Genomic DNA, 14,716 nt, shown 5'->3' on the forward strand with positions numbered 1-14,716 from the left:
CTCTTCTCAGAATCGCGGAGAATTTTCAGATTGAGTAAGTTTTTTCGGCCAATGAAAATTACGTTTATTTATACGGTGCGAAAGAACGTTACGGGTCGAATGTAATTATACTCTTGGAACTGTTGAAAATAATACGTGTTTTTAAAATTACTTTTTGCCCTCTCGAGTTTCGCGGTCTATGTTTATTAAAAACGAGGCAACGTTCGTTTCCATTTGTTCCAGTTGCTTAGAAAATAATCAAATAGAATAAGAGTACTTACTCTTTACGCGAAATTGGTAAAAATTTGTAGTACATCGGGAAGGGAGTTAAGCAAAATCTCGTGATCGTCGTGTGAAGATACATCGAAAAATATGGAACAACGTTTTGCGTGCAAGGTATCGTTTCTGAGAAAATTAATTTTGAACATTGATCGACCACGCGCGGGAAAAGCTACTACTCGCCTGTCGCGTCTGACCATTGTTCGTTGTTTCTACTTGTGTCGGAGTATGTACACGTTAACGAGGATACGATAACATTTGTTTTCCGTTGATTTTATTATTTTCTAAGCAACTGGAACAAATCGAAACGAATAATATCGTACCACTGTACGATGTTTGCAAACACTCGTGGATACAAAAATAACGAATATCGCAACGGACGTGTTCGTCGAGCGATACTCGATTTCGAAGAGTCGAACGAAATCTCGTACAGAAAAAAAAAAGGTTGTCTCGCATTTTTCGTTTATTTTTACACGATTTTTGGTACACCCTGTGTTTCGAAAACATTAGTCCAGTGGAACGTAGATATTCATCGAATCGTTCGATGTCGAAAATACCTCTTCGAATCGAACACTCGGTTTCGAGAATTTGTTTCGTGCGATTCAAGAAACGAAAAAAGTTAGGAAAAAGTGGTAATGTTTGCAACTCCTGTTTCAATCGTGGTCGAAGAATCGAACGTGGTATTTCGAATCTTCGAACTTCTTCAATATTCCAAACGGCAGGTAAATTTGATCGAGCCTTTACGACGCGATCGATGCGTGTGTTATTCGAGTTTGATAAGTGAACTTTTAATAGCGTCTTCGTTAACTCGTGAAACTTTAAGCCCGTTTAAATGCACTCGCGTGTAATTACATCTCTCTAATGATAGAATAATCAAGAAACTTTGACGACGAATAATAAATCCGGCCATCGGGCTTGACTGATTACGCTCGAACTCTTCGCTCGGTTACTTAAACTTTCTTTATCGGGGCGAATTACTCGCCCCGCGGCCGCAAAATTTACGACGAGGAGCACGCTACAACGTTTGATGAATTCGCCGACCGCTCGCCGTAGAAATGAAATCACTTTTCCGTTCGATGAAGTCGAACGATGTAATCAAAGTTTAAACGAAGATCCTTGAATATTTCAAAACGCGTAACTTCTTTCCAAGAGAATCTATTTCAAGACGCTTAAATTACGGTATTTCTGCTCGACGATCAACTATTAAAGCGACGGAACCGTTGAATATTAAATCCTTCCCACCCCCTACCCCCACCCTCTTTCTCTCTCTCTCTCTCTCTCTCTCTCTCTCTCTCTCACACACTTTCATTCACTCTCTTTCTCTCGCTCTCTTTAACGGTTTCGCATAAAACCGCGTCCATTCAATCGCGCTGCGATTCCTTCGTCATGCGTAAAATTTTTGATCGAGCGTTTCACGATCTTCCATTCACCTGAACGCAAATACCCAACCGCGGAATCATTTATTACCGACGAAAGTCATTCAATTTAACGCGATTTTCAAGCTGCCCTTGATATCCCAGCGATCGTGCACGTTTGCGCGAGTCACGGTGTACCAACGCGATCGTATCGCGACTCGCCTGTGTGATATTCGTGTAGCGCGAATTGTACGATTTCGTATTTCGCGCGAGGAATCGTCAAGGAAAATGATTCGAGACGATTTTCAAGATCGACTAGCTGTTTGTGGAGGAAAAAGAAAAACAAAAGAAAAACATCCACCGCGCAACACTCCGACGAAATCTCTCGAAGTTACGAAGTTTCGCTCGAATAAACAACGCAACGATTGTAAGTTGAACGACGGAGTGGCGTCTACGACGCTTTGTCGAAATAATCTGTAGCCGGTCAAATTAGCCCCGGCTCGGTTCACAGCGTGAGCTCGAACGGAACATTGAAGGACGTCTCGATAGGGTTACGTGTGTGTTCAAGTGGCCGATTTCGCGGGTTACGATAACCACGACAAGTAGCACGGCCGCGGTAACGACGACGATATCGGTCGACAAGGGTTTTAAGGTACCTGTCGACGTCCACGATCTCAGTTCTGCGTTTCCTCTCCTATTACCGACCGCTCGAGCCCCTATCTTATCCGATCGCGTCGCTCTACGTTTCGTTTTCCCCGTTACGTGTTTCCTCGACCGTTTTAATCTCGCGACAACCCCCTGCCCCCCGCCGCCCCGCCCGCCCACCACCACCCCGTATAACGATCTCTCTCGAGGCTCTTCGTTCCCGTAGAAGGACGATGGCTTCTCCTTCCGCATCGAACGTCTCGCTCGCCGTAGAGAGAGATAGACACACGACATGGAAGAACGAGGAACAACGTAAAAGAGCATCGTGATCTCCGATAGCTACGAATTAACGATCAAAACGAATGTTTTAATCGATACGAATGGTATTCTCGCGATCGATTCGAGAGAATGAACACGGTGTTAAGAATATTGAAAATTGTTACCGGTACGAATCGAACGGTTCGAGGAGAAATTTCTTTAGTAGAGAAAATGTAATCTTTTTGTTGACGAATAGGAGAGCGACGGTGTTAAGAATATTGAAAGTTCGAGGAGAAATTTGTTTAGTAGAGTAAATGTAATGTTTTTGTTGACGAATAGGAGAACGACGATGGTGTAAAGAATATTAAAAATTGTTACGGGTACAAGTCGAATGGTTCGAGGAGAAATTTGTTTAGTGGAGTAAATGTAAGCTTTTTTATAGATGAAGGAATTTTGAACGATACACGGTTGTTTATTTTAAATAGGAGGTTAAATATTGAGACACTAAGTTTGGTAATTATATTATTGTTAAAATTTCCGTGCAGATGCGAAATAACTGTCCGGTAGGTTAACGAAGAGTTCGATGAAACTTTAAATTTTCAACGTTAAATTGACAGTGGATCGATCGAGTTACATATTTTAAGAAAAATTGTTTAAAAATAGTTATCGAATATTTGAGTACGATTAGCAAAACCAATAATCAATTTTTAACCTAAAAAATAATAACTTCTTGGGATCTTAAAGAAGCGCTCGCTTCCAAGAGCGATATCTTGAAGCTTTGCTTATAAGGCTGATTTTTCCAAGAGTGGATGAAATCACGGAAGATGTAGAACTTCTTTGTATACGGTATCGGTCGACTCTGATTTAGAAGATATGATTTTAATTTGGAAGACGAATAGCGAAACGTGTACGATATAATTCGTGAGCAATGAAAATAATCCACGATGCACGGTACGAGATATTTTCAGTATATTAAATGCGTCGTAGTTTCTTCTAATTTAAAGAAACTCGAAATCGTAGACAAGTAAGATATTTGAATTTCGCGCGAATCGATTAAATAGAATTTTAGAATTTTATCCTATGCTTCGAAAATATATTGCTGTTTTTATAAATAATCTATAGTTCGTATAGAAGACTATAAACTCAACGTTAAATCGATAATAATGAAACAAAATAACTTCGTTAGAAATAAAAGGAATTGTCTCTCGTTAGAACAATGCCAGAGTGCGCGTTTCGTTCACAATACGAAAAACATTACATCCGTTTAATAGAAATATATTGATCTCCCCGTGTACATCGGATAGATTTCCATTTGTTTTCAAATTTACAAGATTCGTTTGCCGGACAAAGTTTCATTTGTTTGGAATTTTGAAAAATTCATTCACGGTAAAATTTTCATTTGTTTCGAGTTTTATAAAATTCATCCAACGTCAAATTTTCATTTGTCTCGAGTTTTGCAAACTTTATTAGCTGTCAAATTTTCATTTGTTTCGAGTTATACAAAATTCATAAACCATCCAATTTTCATTTGCCTCCAGTTTTACAAAATTCATTCGACGGCAAATTTTCATTCCTCTCGGGTTTTACGAAACTCGTTCGGTGGACAACCACGCAAAAGCATGAATAATGCGAAACAATCGCGTGTCCGAGTGTTTCACGATCAAACTCGATACACTTTGTACTCGAAATTCGTAGAAATGGCAAAACAAAACTTGCTAAAAATTGATAGCAACAGGTTGCATAGTTGATTACTCTATTCGTGGAAACGCGATATAATATTCCGCGAAAAATAAACTAATTACTCGAACTAATGTAGGATTCCACATAACCAAAAAAAAAAACAACTAAGATCTTAAAATGCCCGAAACTCCTCCATCTATGAAATCGATGTCCTGTTGTAAATTCTGTGACAAATATATCTGCCAACGACAGAAAAAAAACGATAGGAAACATTACGAGTTTCACTTAATAGAAATTTAATTATAAAACGTAACCTTGTTCGTGCTACAATAGTGGTTCTGCCACGCCAAGGCTACATAACCTTAAAAAGTGGCTATTTTGAGTAATATCGTTACTTTTCTCCCATTGCTAACCGTTCGAATAAAGATCTAATTACGATAACAAGATAAAAGTGTTCTAAAAAATCTAAAAACGATAGTGAGATAAAATTGTTCGCTGAAAATTTAAAAACGATAACGTTTTTTTTTATTTTTGTTTCCAATAACCCCGTACACTCACGGCAGGAACGCGTGCATAGATTATGTATATGCGTAACAGTGGCCTCGAAACCCCTCAATTTATATCCGTAACCGTCTTTAATGTCGCCAATAATTTTAACGATATTTACGCGGACCGAATAAAATAGAGCGGGCTGCATAAAGCGCTCGTGTAGCCGTTTTAAATCAGGAGAATATTCGAGACCTGAGCCCGATGTATTTGCCTGCAGATAAACCGTGTATTTTGAGCGTGCCACGTATCAAATAAATCAGGGAGTTTAATCGATGCAAATCTATTTATTCGTATAAACCAGGATGCACGTCGGATAGGCGGTCCCCGTTATCCAGCCGCGATATCGGTTTGCATTTGCTTTCTTCCTCACGTACCGATGGAATTTCGTTATTTTTAACGAACGCATTGTTGCGTAATGCTGTTAGTTTACGTGTCACGTTTCATTGTCCATTCCGACCCAGCGGGAGCTATTGTAGCATTTAGATCATTGTGCCTTCGATTGAAAACGAAACACGGCTCCCGCGCGCGAACACCGATGGTGTTTCCCGTGGTTTTTACGTTTTTCCACGTTGTTCACGCGCGCGCGCGCGCACTTTCTCTCTCTCTATCTCTCTCTATCTCTATCTCTATCTCTATCTCTATCTCTATCACTATCTCTATCACCATCTCTATCTCTATTTCTATCTCTATCTCTATCTCTATCTCCAGCTCTATCTCTATCTCTATCTCTATCTCTATCTCTATCTCTATCTCTATCTCTATCTCTATCTCTATCTCTATCTCTATCTCTATCTCTATCTATATCTATATCTATATCTCTATCTAAACTCTGCCTATCTATCTCTCTCTTTCTCTCTCTCTCTCGATAACATCATGATATTCACAGTCTAATGAAACGCCCTCGTGTCTCGTATCAGGACTTCACGCTGGATTTTTACTTCCGGCAATTCTGGACGGACCCGAGACTCGCGTTCAAAAAACAAACGGGCGTCGAGACGCTGAGCGTCGGCTCGGAGTTCATCAAGAACATCTGGGTGCCCGACACGTTCTTCGTCAACGAGAAGCAGTCGTACTTTCACATCGCTACCACCAGCAACGAGTTCATTCGTATTCATCACTCGGGAAGCATCACGCGTAGTATACGGTGAGTAAAAACGATTAACTAATGAATTTCAAACGTCCCGTGTTTGTTTATTTTCCAGCAACCAGTCCCGATAACTGTATTTACTCGAAGGTTGCGCGATAGCGGTAGGTTGTCCCAGCGAATATTTGATCGGTTCGTTTTCTGTTATCTTTAAATCGTCGAAATGAAATGTCAATTAGGAAAGTATATTTTGCATTTCTTTACCTCTTCATCGTTCATTTTTTTGCCTTTTTTCGTTTTAGAACGAGTCACGTACAAATGAAAATATAAAACTATAATTCATTGTACAGATCAGATTTTTTATTAAGTCGGCGTAACATTACAGAGAAATATAATTACATTCGGAATAAAGAGAAAATAGCTAGTCGTGCTCAAAATTATATTTGTAGTCACCACTTCATAACTTATGATCTTCGAAATGCGTACTATTTTCTGGGACACTCGAATGTATGTACTAATTTTGCGATAATTTTACTTTCTTTGTTCGATCGAAAAATAACAAAATATATTTTTCCAACGATATTATTGTCGTTGTAGCGTCACCATTATTTATCTCTCAGAATGTAATTGAATCGCAGAGGTAACTTCTGTCGAAGCAAAATACTAAAATAAAGATCATTTCAAATAAATGAAAAGGAAACTTTACACGCTGTTTCTCTGTTGCGAGGTACATTAGGATGTTAAAAGAAAAGGATTCAACATTTAAGCCTTACAATATTTAAAGTTACTCGGTCGAAACCTATATCGATCAACCATTTATTATTCTTCTCGGTAAATACTATAAATCCTTACCGAGGGAAGTAAAAAATGTTTCATCCGAGTAACTTTGAGTATTGTAAATTTTTTAAATCTTGAATCCTTTTTTCTAACACCCCTAACCCAAACCTTCGAAACTTTATTTCATCTTCTTAAAGAATTTTCCTATGGATAACAAAATTTCTCTACATGTGCACTATTGTGCTCTATGTGCGCACAAACTTTCAATAAAATCGGTCTTACGAGTAAGTAGAATTTCCTTATAATACAGCGTGTAAATATTTTTTGGAACCACCGTATATTAAAAACGTTGTATAATCTTTTTACCTTTATTATTACGTTACTCTCGAGAGAATTAACATGTATTTCAATTTTATCCACTCAAACGGGGAAACTGTTCTTCTGAACGCGGATCTGGTGAATCGACGAGAAGGAAATTGTTAAACCGAAAAAACGAAGAGAATTTTCAAACGGTCGAATAGATTTTCCCAGGCGCGATTTAAACCCAGCTTCGATACACTCCGCTGCCAAGGAGCAACCAAGACACTCGAGGGAGCAATTGTATCGGCCGTAACAAATTTGTTCCCAGTGTTGGTCGACACCACTTTCATCCCCGTCTTCGCCCTCCTCGTCGTCCATATCGTCCCTCCGTATATTTCCACCTATAACCATCTTCGAGTGTTCCGGTATTAATGTTGTAACGTTCGAACAGCTCGTGCATACCTGACGTTGCTGTTACGATGCATCAGAAGACTCATCGTTCGAAGATTACGAATGACGTCAGTCGAATCTTGCCCTTTCAACTCACCAAAAGAGAAACCATAGTCCAAGAATGAACAATACCCAGACAACATCAACTGAACTTTGTCCTAGTCCCCATTCTCGCTCACCATACTCCAAAATAATTCAACAATATACTAGATTGTTCAAAAAGTTTTGTTATTTGTTTCATTGCAAAAAAATACTATGACACTTCAAATATACGAACCAGTCGACAGATCTACACGAAACTTTACACATGTTCGTCAAACAGTGTACCATCTTTAGAATGGTATTATTACATAAATCTACGAACAAGTAAAATTCGAAAGAAATTCATACGAGAAATGGAGGACTATTTTAGAAATCTGTTTCGAATGAGGTTCGTTTTCACACAAAACAACGGATCTAATACCATTCCTTATCGAACGACAAAACTTATCGAACAACCTATTATATATATAGATCCTCGTGCGAATAAAGTCCAAATCCAATCTCTTGTTGAATCTCTATTTACTACGGTCTAACGAAGCGTTAAAGTCGAGTAGATTCACGCGAGAATAGAATCTTTTCTTAATTGAGAGGATTCGTCTCCTTAAATAATCCTCGGTCGGAATTATTTTCGTTTCACGTATTCGTTTCACCAAGTGACGCGTAAAAGTCCTGTCACACTGTGCTCGCGTTTTTCGTTCCTTAACATCGCATCACTTTCCGGATCCAGAATCCTCAAGGTCGATCCGAGCACGCCGGGGGGCGAGAAACGTTAAAGGAAATCGATAGAAATCGGTGTGCACGGATAAGTTCTCTTCGTTCGAGCGATAACTATCGATCGATGCAACTCGGTACGGTAACACGGTCGTGGAATCGTGAACATGTTCTCCCCAAAACTCGCTCGATCGTGGTTGTTAGCAAGATTGTGGCGAACTTGAAATTAGAGACCACGGTTTTGAACACGCGCCAACGATGTGTACTTTACGAAATTAAAAATCTCGGTTCTCGAGATACGGGAAATTGTGTATTTTATTTTCAACGTACGTCCGTCCCTGTAAATGTGTATTAAAAGTATCTTCGAAAATCGATACCTAACAAAAGGGAGATTACGATCACCTGAACGTGTACGATCATCTCGAGCACGCGTCGGTTGAAATTCTCTCGAATTCGTTGGTATCACCGAGTGGAACAGAATTCTCCGAAATAAAGACTACGTATGTAAAACGATTCGAGGTTTGAGAATGGAAAGCGAAGAACGGTGTCCTCGTATCGACTTGGCCATCCCAATCCCCTAATGCAAATCCAATAGAAATTATACGGTCTGTAATGAAGCACGAGCTTACGAGAAACTGTATTTTAAAATTAACACCTTCGCGTCGAGCCGTTACGCTGAGAACATTCGCCCGATACGAGACCTTTTACGATACGGGCGTATAGAACATTAATAATAGTGGAACGTTGCACTCGAAGCCAGAAGAACGGAAGAGATTAAGTCGCGCTGCAATTATTTACATTAGCGAAAATATTAAAATTCGTTTGAACAATTCGATCGACCTTACACGATCTTACGAAATTTCTTTAATTTGACGATTTCTTGAGACGTTGGCAAGCTATAATTGCTAATAGAGAAAATTGGACCTATTATTAAATAAAAGCGCACCAGTGTTTTAAATGTAAATACGATCCATATAGCTATTTACAATTAAATGTATTGTAAATCTAGATTGTAATATAAAGTTTATTATAATACAAGGGATCTCGCGTATCCGATAGTATAATGAATTGTAAATAAAAAAAATAGAAAGAAATGTATAGTGATACAACTTAGTATTGTATTACTGTACATTTTTCGAATAATAGTATTATCTAATACTAGTTTCGTTCGACAAAACTTATCGAACAACCTATTACATCGTCGAGTTTATTGTCAAACGCTATTGACCGTTATATAAATATTTGTAAATATTTTTTTCCTTAAATAGACACAAATAATAAAGGGAATATTTTTTAAAAAATTCCACGATAGGACGGCAAGAAGTTTAAGCAAACCGGGGAAACGTATTCCCCGCAACTCACAGAATCGATGCACTGAATGCGATCTTTACGTTTGTTGCAGTTTAACGATCACAGCATCGTGTCCAATGAATCTGCAATACTTTCCGATGGACCGACAGCTCTGCCATATCGAGATCGAGAGCTGTAAGTACGCACGTGCGCGTCTATAAATGCATACATACGAACAAGAGACAATCTGAGAAAGTTCGACATCCTCGCCTCTGTCCACAATCACACAGACACGCCACATTACGTACACGGAAACATACGATCCGTTATTCGTCATTGTGCACCGACAGTGTCGATCTAGAAAATGGTAATCGACGTGAACGATCGGGCAGAACACCGACCGTTTTGCCCGATACTTTTTTCCAAAATTCGATCAAACGCGCTTTCAACGATTAAATTCGCGCAACCGATAAACAAATCGTGAATACAATTAAAATCGAGGGTCGATTACCGTTGATGATACGCGTCTTCAACTGTACATCGCTTTCAACCCTTTTTCAGATCAGCTCAGAAAGACGCCTCTGCCGTGTACATATGCGTCGAGCGTATCAAAGAAACGAAAAAAAAAAAAAAAAGAAAAGAAAAGAAAAATTAAAAAAAAATTAAAAACCCTCGTACGACCTTCTTTTACACGCTCATACGAAATATATCGTTACCCAACACCTACGACCCACCCCCTTCAACGCGACCACCCAAGCTCTCGTCCCTCTCTCCCGTACACCCAAGATCCTCGATACACCCTTTCTTCTCTGTCTTCTCCTCTATAGCTGTCTATCTATCTGTCTGTCTGTCCATCACTCGCCACTTTACACGCTCACCAACACGAGTCAGTCACACGATCCGCGGCATCGCCGTGGATCATTTTCATTCACCCCGTCCACTCACCCGCTCACTCACCGGCTCTCGCTCACTATTACTGGGTTTTCTATAACGTTCACGATGACCGTCGAACCCACGTAACAACGCAAACCGTTCGTAATCGAACGCGCGTTTCGAGCAACGGATCGCACGAGGAACGGATCCACTGGGTAGCGAGATATCGAGGTATCGATGAAACGGTGACGTTCCTCGATAAGTGTTCGCGGGGATCCTCGAACCGTGAACCGAACCGTTACTCTCACGTAACGAGTCCACGGACACGCTCGTGTGTACTCGATCGAAACGCGCGCTCGGTTCGGCGTGCGTAGGAGCACAGTGTGTTCAAGAAAAGTGCACCTCGACGAGCAACGTCCGTGACAACCAGGGAGGACGGTCTCGATCGAGACGCTCGCCCCGTGTGTAAGCAATTACCCATCGCGTCGACTCGAGCACGAAAAATCGAAACGAGTCGACGACACACGGCTCGAGCACAGACGAGCCGCGCTCGTCGTCGCTGACAGTCGGCGAGCAATAGGAGAAACGAAAGAGTTCTCTTCTACTCGTGAGCGAGAGGAACGGGGCTGAACGCCCGTGGAAACACACCAGTGTACGGTGGCACGTACGGGCGAAGGTTAACCAACCAGCTGAGCGTGGGGCGTGAATGCGCGTGAGATTCTTTTCTGTCCGAGTGCGATGGGCGCGAATGGTTGTGTAAGTGATGCGTGCTATCACGAGCTCGCGCCGATTATCACTGCTGCAAATTGCACGCGAATATTGGGTGTGTGAAACCGAAAGAGGATGCCCGGATGCTCTCTTTGATTCGTTCCTACTTCTTCTTCTTTTTTTTTCTCGATTTTTCACCGCTCTGTTCTCACCAACGGAAGTAGATCTTCGATCCCACCGGAGGGGGAATTCCACGGTTTTTATTTTTGCTTTTTTTTTTTTTTTTTTTTGTTTTTTCGCACGATGCCGACCCTGTCGGGAATCTGACGTGTTAATCGATCGGTCTCGAGGGGATCTTCGAGCGCGTATTTACAACGCTCGAACCAAAGCGTTACACGGACCGGAGCGTTTAAGACAGCTCCCCCTTGGATAACTCGTTTACTCGGGAAGACGGGAGAGAGTGTCCTGAATCACGAGGTAGAGGGTTTCTTATTTCTTTTTTTTTTCTTCTTCTCGGCCAGGAGGGCCAAGGTCGCGTTCAAGGTCTTTCGGTTTTGTCGACGAGAGAACGATATACGGTAATGTCGATAAGTGGCAGTATTTACGGACCGACTGACGGAAAGTACGCGACTCGTGAGAATCGAAATCGAAACACGAATCGCCTATCTTTATTTTTTTAATTTCGTACAAATGGATAATTTGCCTGTACGCTCGGAGTGGCTTCGCACGATTGGTCGTGACTCTCGCGAAAAATCAACAGTTTTGCGACCGATTGACGGAAAGTACGCGATTCGTGAGAACGATCGAGTTTCTCGAGCTAGCACGATTTTGACGACTTTATGTTTTTTTTTATTTTCCATGGGGGAAATCTTCGAAAGAGTCCTTCGGGAGGGGTCAGAGAGAGTGTGGGATTCCCTGCGAACTAAAACCCACCACGGTGGCCGTTCACGCGTGTTTTCGGAAGGCCACCGGAAGTGTTTCGATGCTTCCGGTGCCCCTCCACGACTTGCGTCTCCACGACGTCGCTAGCCCCACTCTTCTTGCTGAGAGGGGATTAGGTCACTGTTACAGAGTAGTCGCGAACTGCCACTTACGGAGACACCGTTGTAATTGTTTATTTACCTTCCGATCGAGAACTGTGGAACGTATTCGGTGATCCACGGTTCAAGGTCGATCAAGTTCTTTAGAGAATGAAACGGTCGATCAATTTGGTTGAGGAATTTAACCGAATTGCAATTTAAAGAAATTGTGACCTTGAACGGGCGATACATACCGTTTTGCTCGAAATATTCTTTTCTTTTATGGAAAATAAACGAACCGTTCGAGTGACCCTTTTTAAATAATCACGCGTCAGTGTTTATGGACGAGCGACGCACAATGAAGTACTCGCGTCCAAAAAGTGAAGAAAAGTCATTTTACGAAAGTATTCCCCGTAAGGAGTATTTTTTTATCGATAATCGATCGAACGTATAAGTCACAATTTAGTATGATTCTTTTCTTTTACCATTTGCTAGCTTCGATCGCGGCTACGGGTTTTCGAAATGGTGGATCACAATATCGTTGAAAATTAAAATCATCGTTTACAGTTTCTCGTCTTTTTTATATTAAACGTTGTACGACGGAATTAAGCGTATCCAATATGTACTTGAGTTACGTCCAATTACATTTTTACACTCTTGATACTTTTTAAGTTTCACCTAATTGAACGTGTTCTATTTTCGTTCCATTTTTTCATTACGAATCCAGTAGAATTCGACGCTCATTTTGGTCTCGTTTCGAAGAATAAAATTTCTTCTTTATTGTAGAAATTGGTCGCTAGCATTGTAATAATAATTTTCTCGTAACTGAAACGCAAAAAACTAACATACTTTTTCTAGAAAGAAGAAAATAACGTTTCGCCGAGTATTTACTATAAACGAAAGAATTAATATATTGCCTATAAAACGTGTTATACTCGCCATTATTATACACGATTTGGGACTAGCAACTTTGTCTTCGATTTCTTTTGGTGAATGATTTAACGAATGATCAATTCAATGGATTGATTAATTAATTTAATTACAATTATATCGCAATAATGCGAGAATTTGATTATTTTACTTTTAGATATCATTTTGAATTACAAAATTTTTAAAACCGTAATGTTATTTTGATTATTTTGCGTTAACAAAGATCGAAACGTACGTAATAACTTTGTAAAATGACAAAATAAGAAATACCTGTGCGATTTTAGTCGTTACATGTTTTTTCTCGCATTTTTTATGAAATATTCCACTGGGCGACGTTAGGGTAACGGATTGGAAAGATAAGACAGCCTTTAGAAATTTATTTCGAAGACAGGTATACAATTTTGACAGATGTTTATTCACGTATCTAAAAGTACATACGGTAGATTAGAAATTTACCGAGTTTCGTTCAAAAATTTGAATTTGCGCGTAAAAGTTGCGATCAATTACACGAAGGGCTCCAACAAAATCTGATCGACAGACAAGAAGACTCGCTATCATTGAGTTAACAAATTTTTTATTTTTTATCCTCCAATTCCTTCCGTTAATTCAAAGTAAATTATCGTATTCGTGGCCCATATTGTTAACATTTCCTCGCCCATGATTTTTCGAAAAAAATAAATCCCTACGCGTGGTCCACACGTATGGATCATTACTCGTGATGATTCTCATTTCCACTTCGAATAAGTTGATAATTTTCCAAATTAAACACTGAATTTTCACCCCATATTTAGTGCCAAGTCGCTCGTGATGATTCTCACCTTCCACTTCGAATAAGTTGATAATTTTCCAAATTAAACATTGAATTTGCAGCCTATATTTAACGCAAAATCCTCGACCAGAAATTTTTCAAAGAAGAAAAATATCCGTGCGCGCGATCCACCAATACGGATCGTCTGTCATTATTTTTTTAATTTCGTACAAGTGGATAATTTTCCGGTACGCTCGGAGTGGTTTCGCACGATTGGTCGTGACTCTCGCGAAAAATGAAGAGTTTTGCGATCGAAAGATTGAATAAACTCGTGGCTCGTCACGCGTACCTTTGAACGACGACGTTTCGTAAAATCACGAACCCGTCTTCGAACGAAATCCCTGAAAACTACCTCGTTTTGCAACCCGTCGACCTGACGAGCAACCCTTTGAAAGTCACCCCTCGTCGTTCGAAAATCCGTCGTCGATTCGTTCGAAATATATTAATTAATAAACACGGGGCTCGCGAAACGGCGATACGAACGGTCAATTCATCGGTGGTAATTGCGCGCGGCGATCTGATCGTCGAACGATCATTGAATCATTGTTCTTTCATCGATAAGTTCGATAATTGTACCTCTTAATCCAACGGACGGTGTTTGCCTCAAAGTGCGAGGACGATGCGATATTATCGATACCAGAATACGTAAATAAATGATAAAATCGGTGGTGGCCGGTAACGGGTTAAATTACGAACGACCATCGAAGGGGTTAAGGGGGAAGAGTGGAGGTGGTAGTGAAAAATAGGGGGTCGGTGTAGAACGAGGGGACGACGAGAAACAAAAAGAGTCGTGAAACGCATCCGGTGCCTTTGATTATACCCAACCCGAGACCAGCCCCGGGATTGGTAATCTATACGGAGACAATGGAAAAAGTTTCGCCCTAACTCGTTCCGGCTAAGAGATCTCTATATTAAAAGTCAGTCGTTTGCAGGATACGACGAAAGGCCGTCGGAAGTCGGACACTCGAGATATCAAAGT

At 40.4% G+C, this 14,716-nt stretch overlaps 1 protein-coding gene across 9 annotated transcripts in view; it reads left to right on the forward strand.

The window, feature by feature from the left end:
• The window catches only part of Rdl (Resistant to dieldrin), a 158,461-nt gene that overhangs the window by 119,654 nt on the left and 24,091 nt on the right, over positions 1–14,716 (forward strand). For all 9 annotated transcript variants that reach the window (XM_076315118.1, XM_076315119.1, XM_076315120.1 and 6 more), the window contains 2 exons: positions 5,663–5,889; positions 9,512–9,594. In XM_076315118.1, coding sequence (XP_076171233.1) covers positions 5,663–5,889; positions 9,512–9,594 — 310 coding nt within the window. The remainder of the gene's footprint in view (positions 1–5,662; positions 5,890–9,511; positions 9,595–14,716) is intronic.

This window comes from Ptiloglossa arizonensis, chromosome 6, assembly GCF_051014685.1.
Source record: "Ptiloglossa arizonensis isolate GNS036 chromosome 6, iyPtiAriz1_principal, whole genome shotgun sequence".
NCBI lineage: Eukaryota > Metazoa > Arthropoda > Insecta > Hymenoptera > Colletidae > Ptiloglossa > Ptiloglossa arizonensis.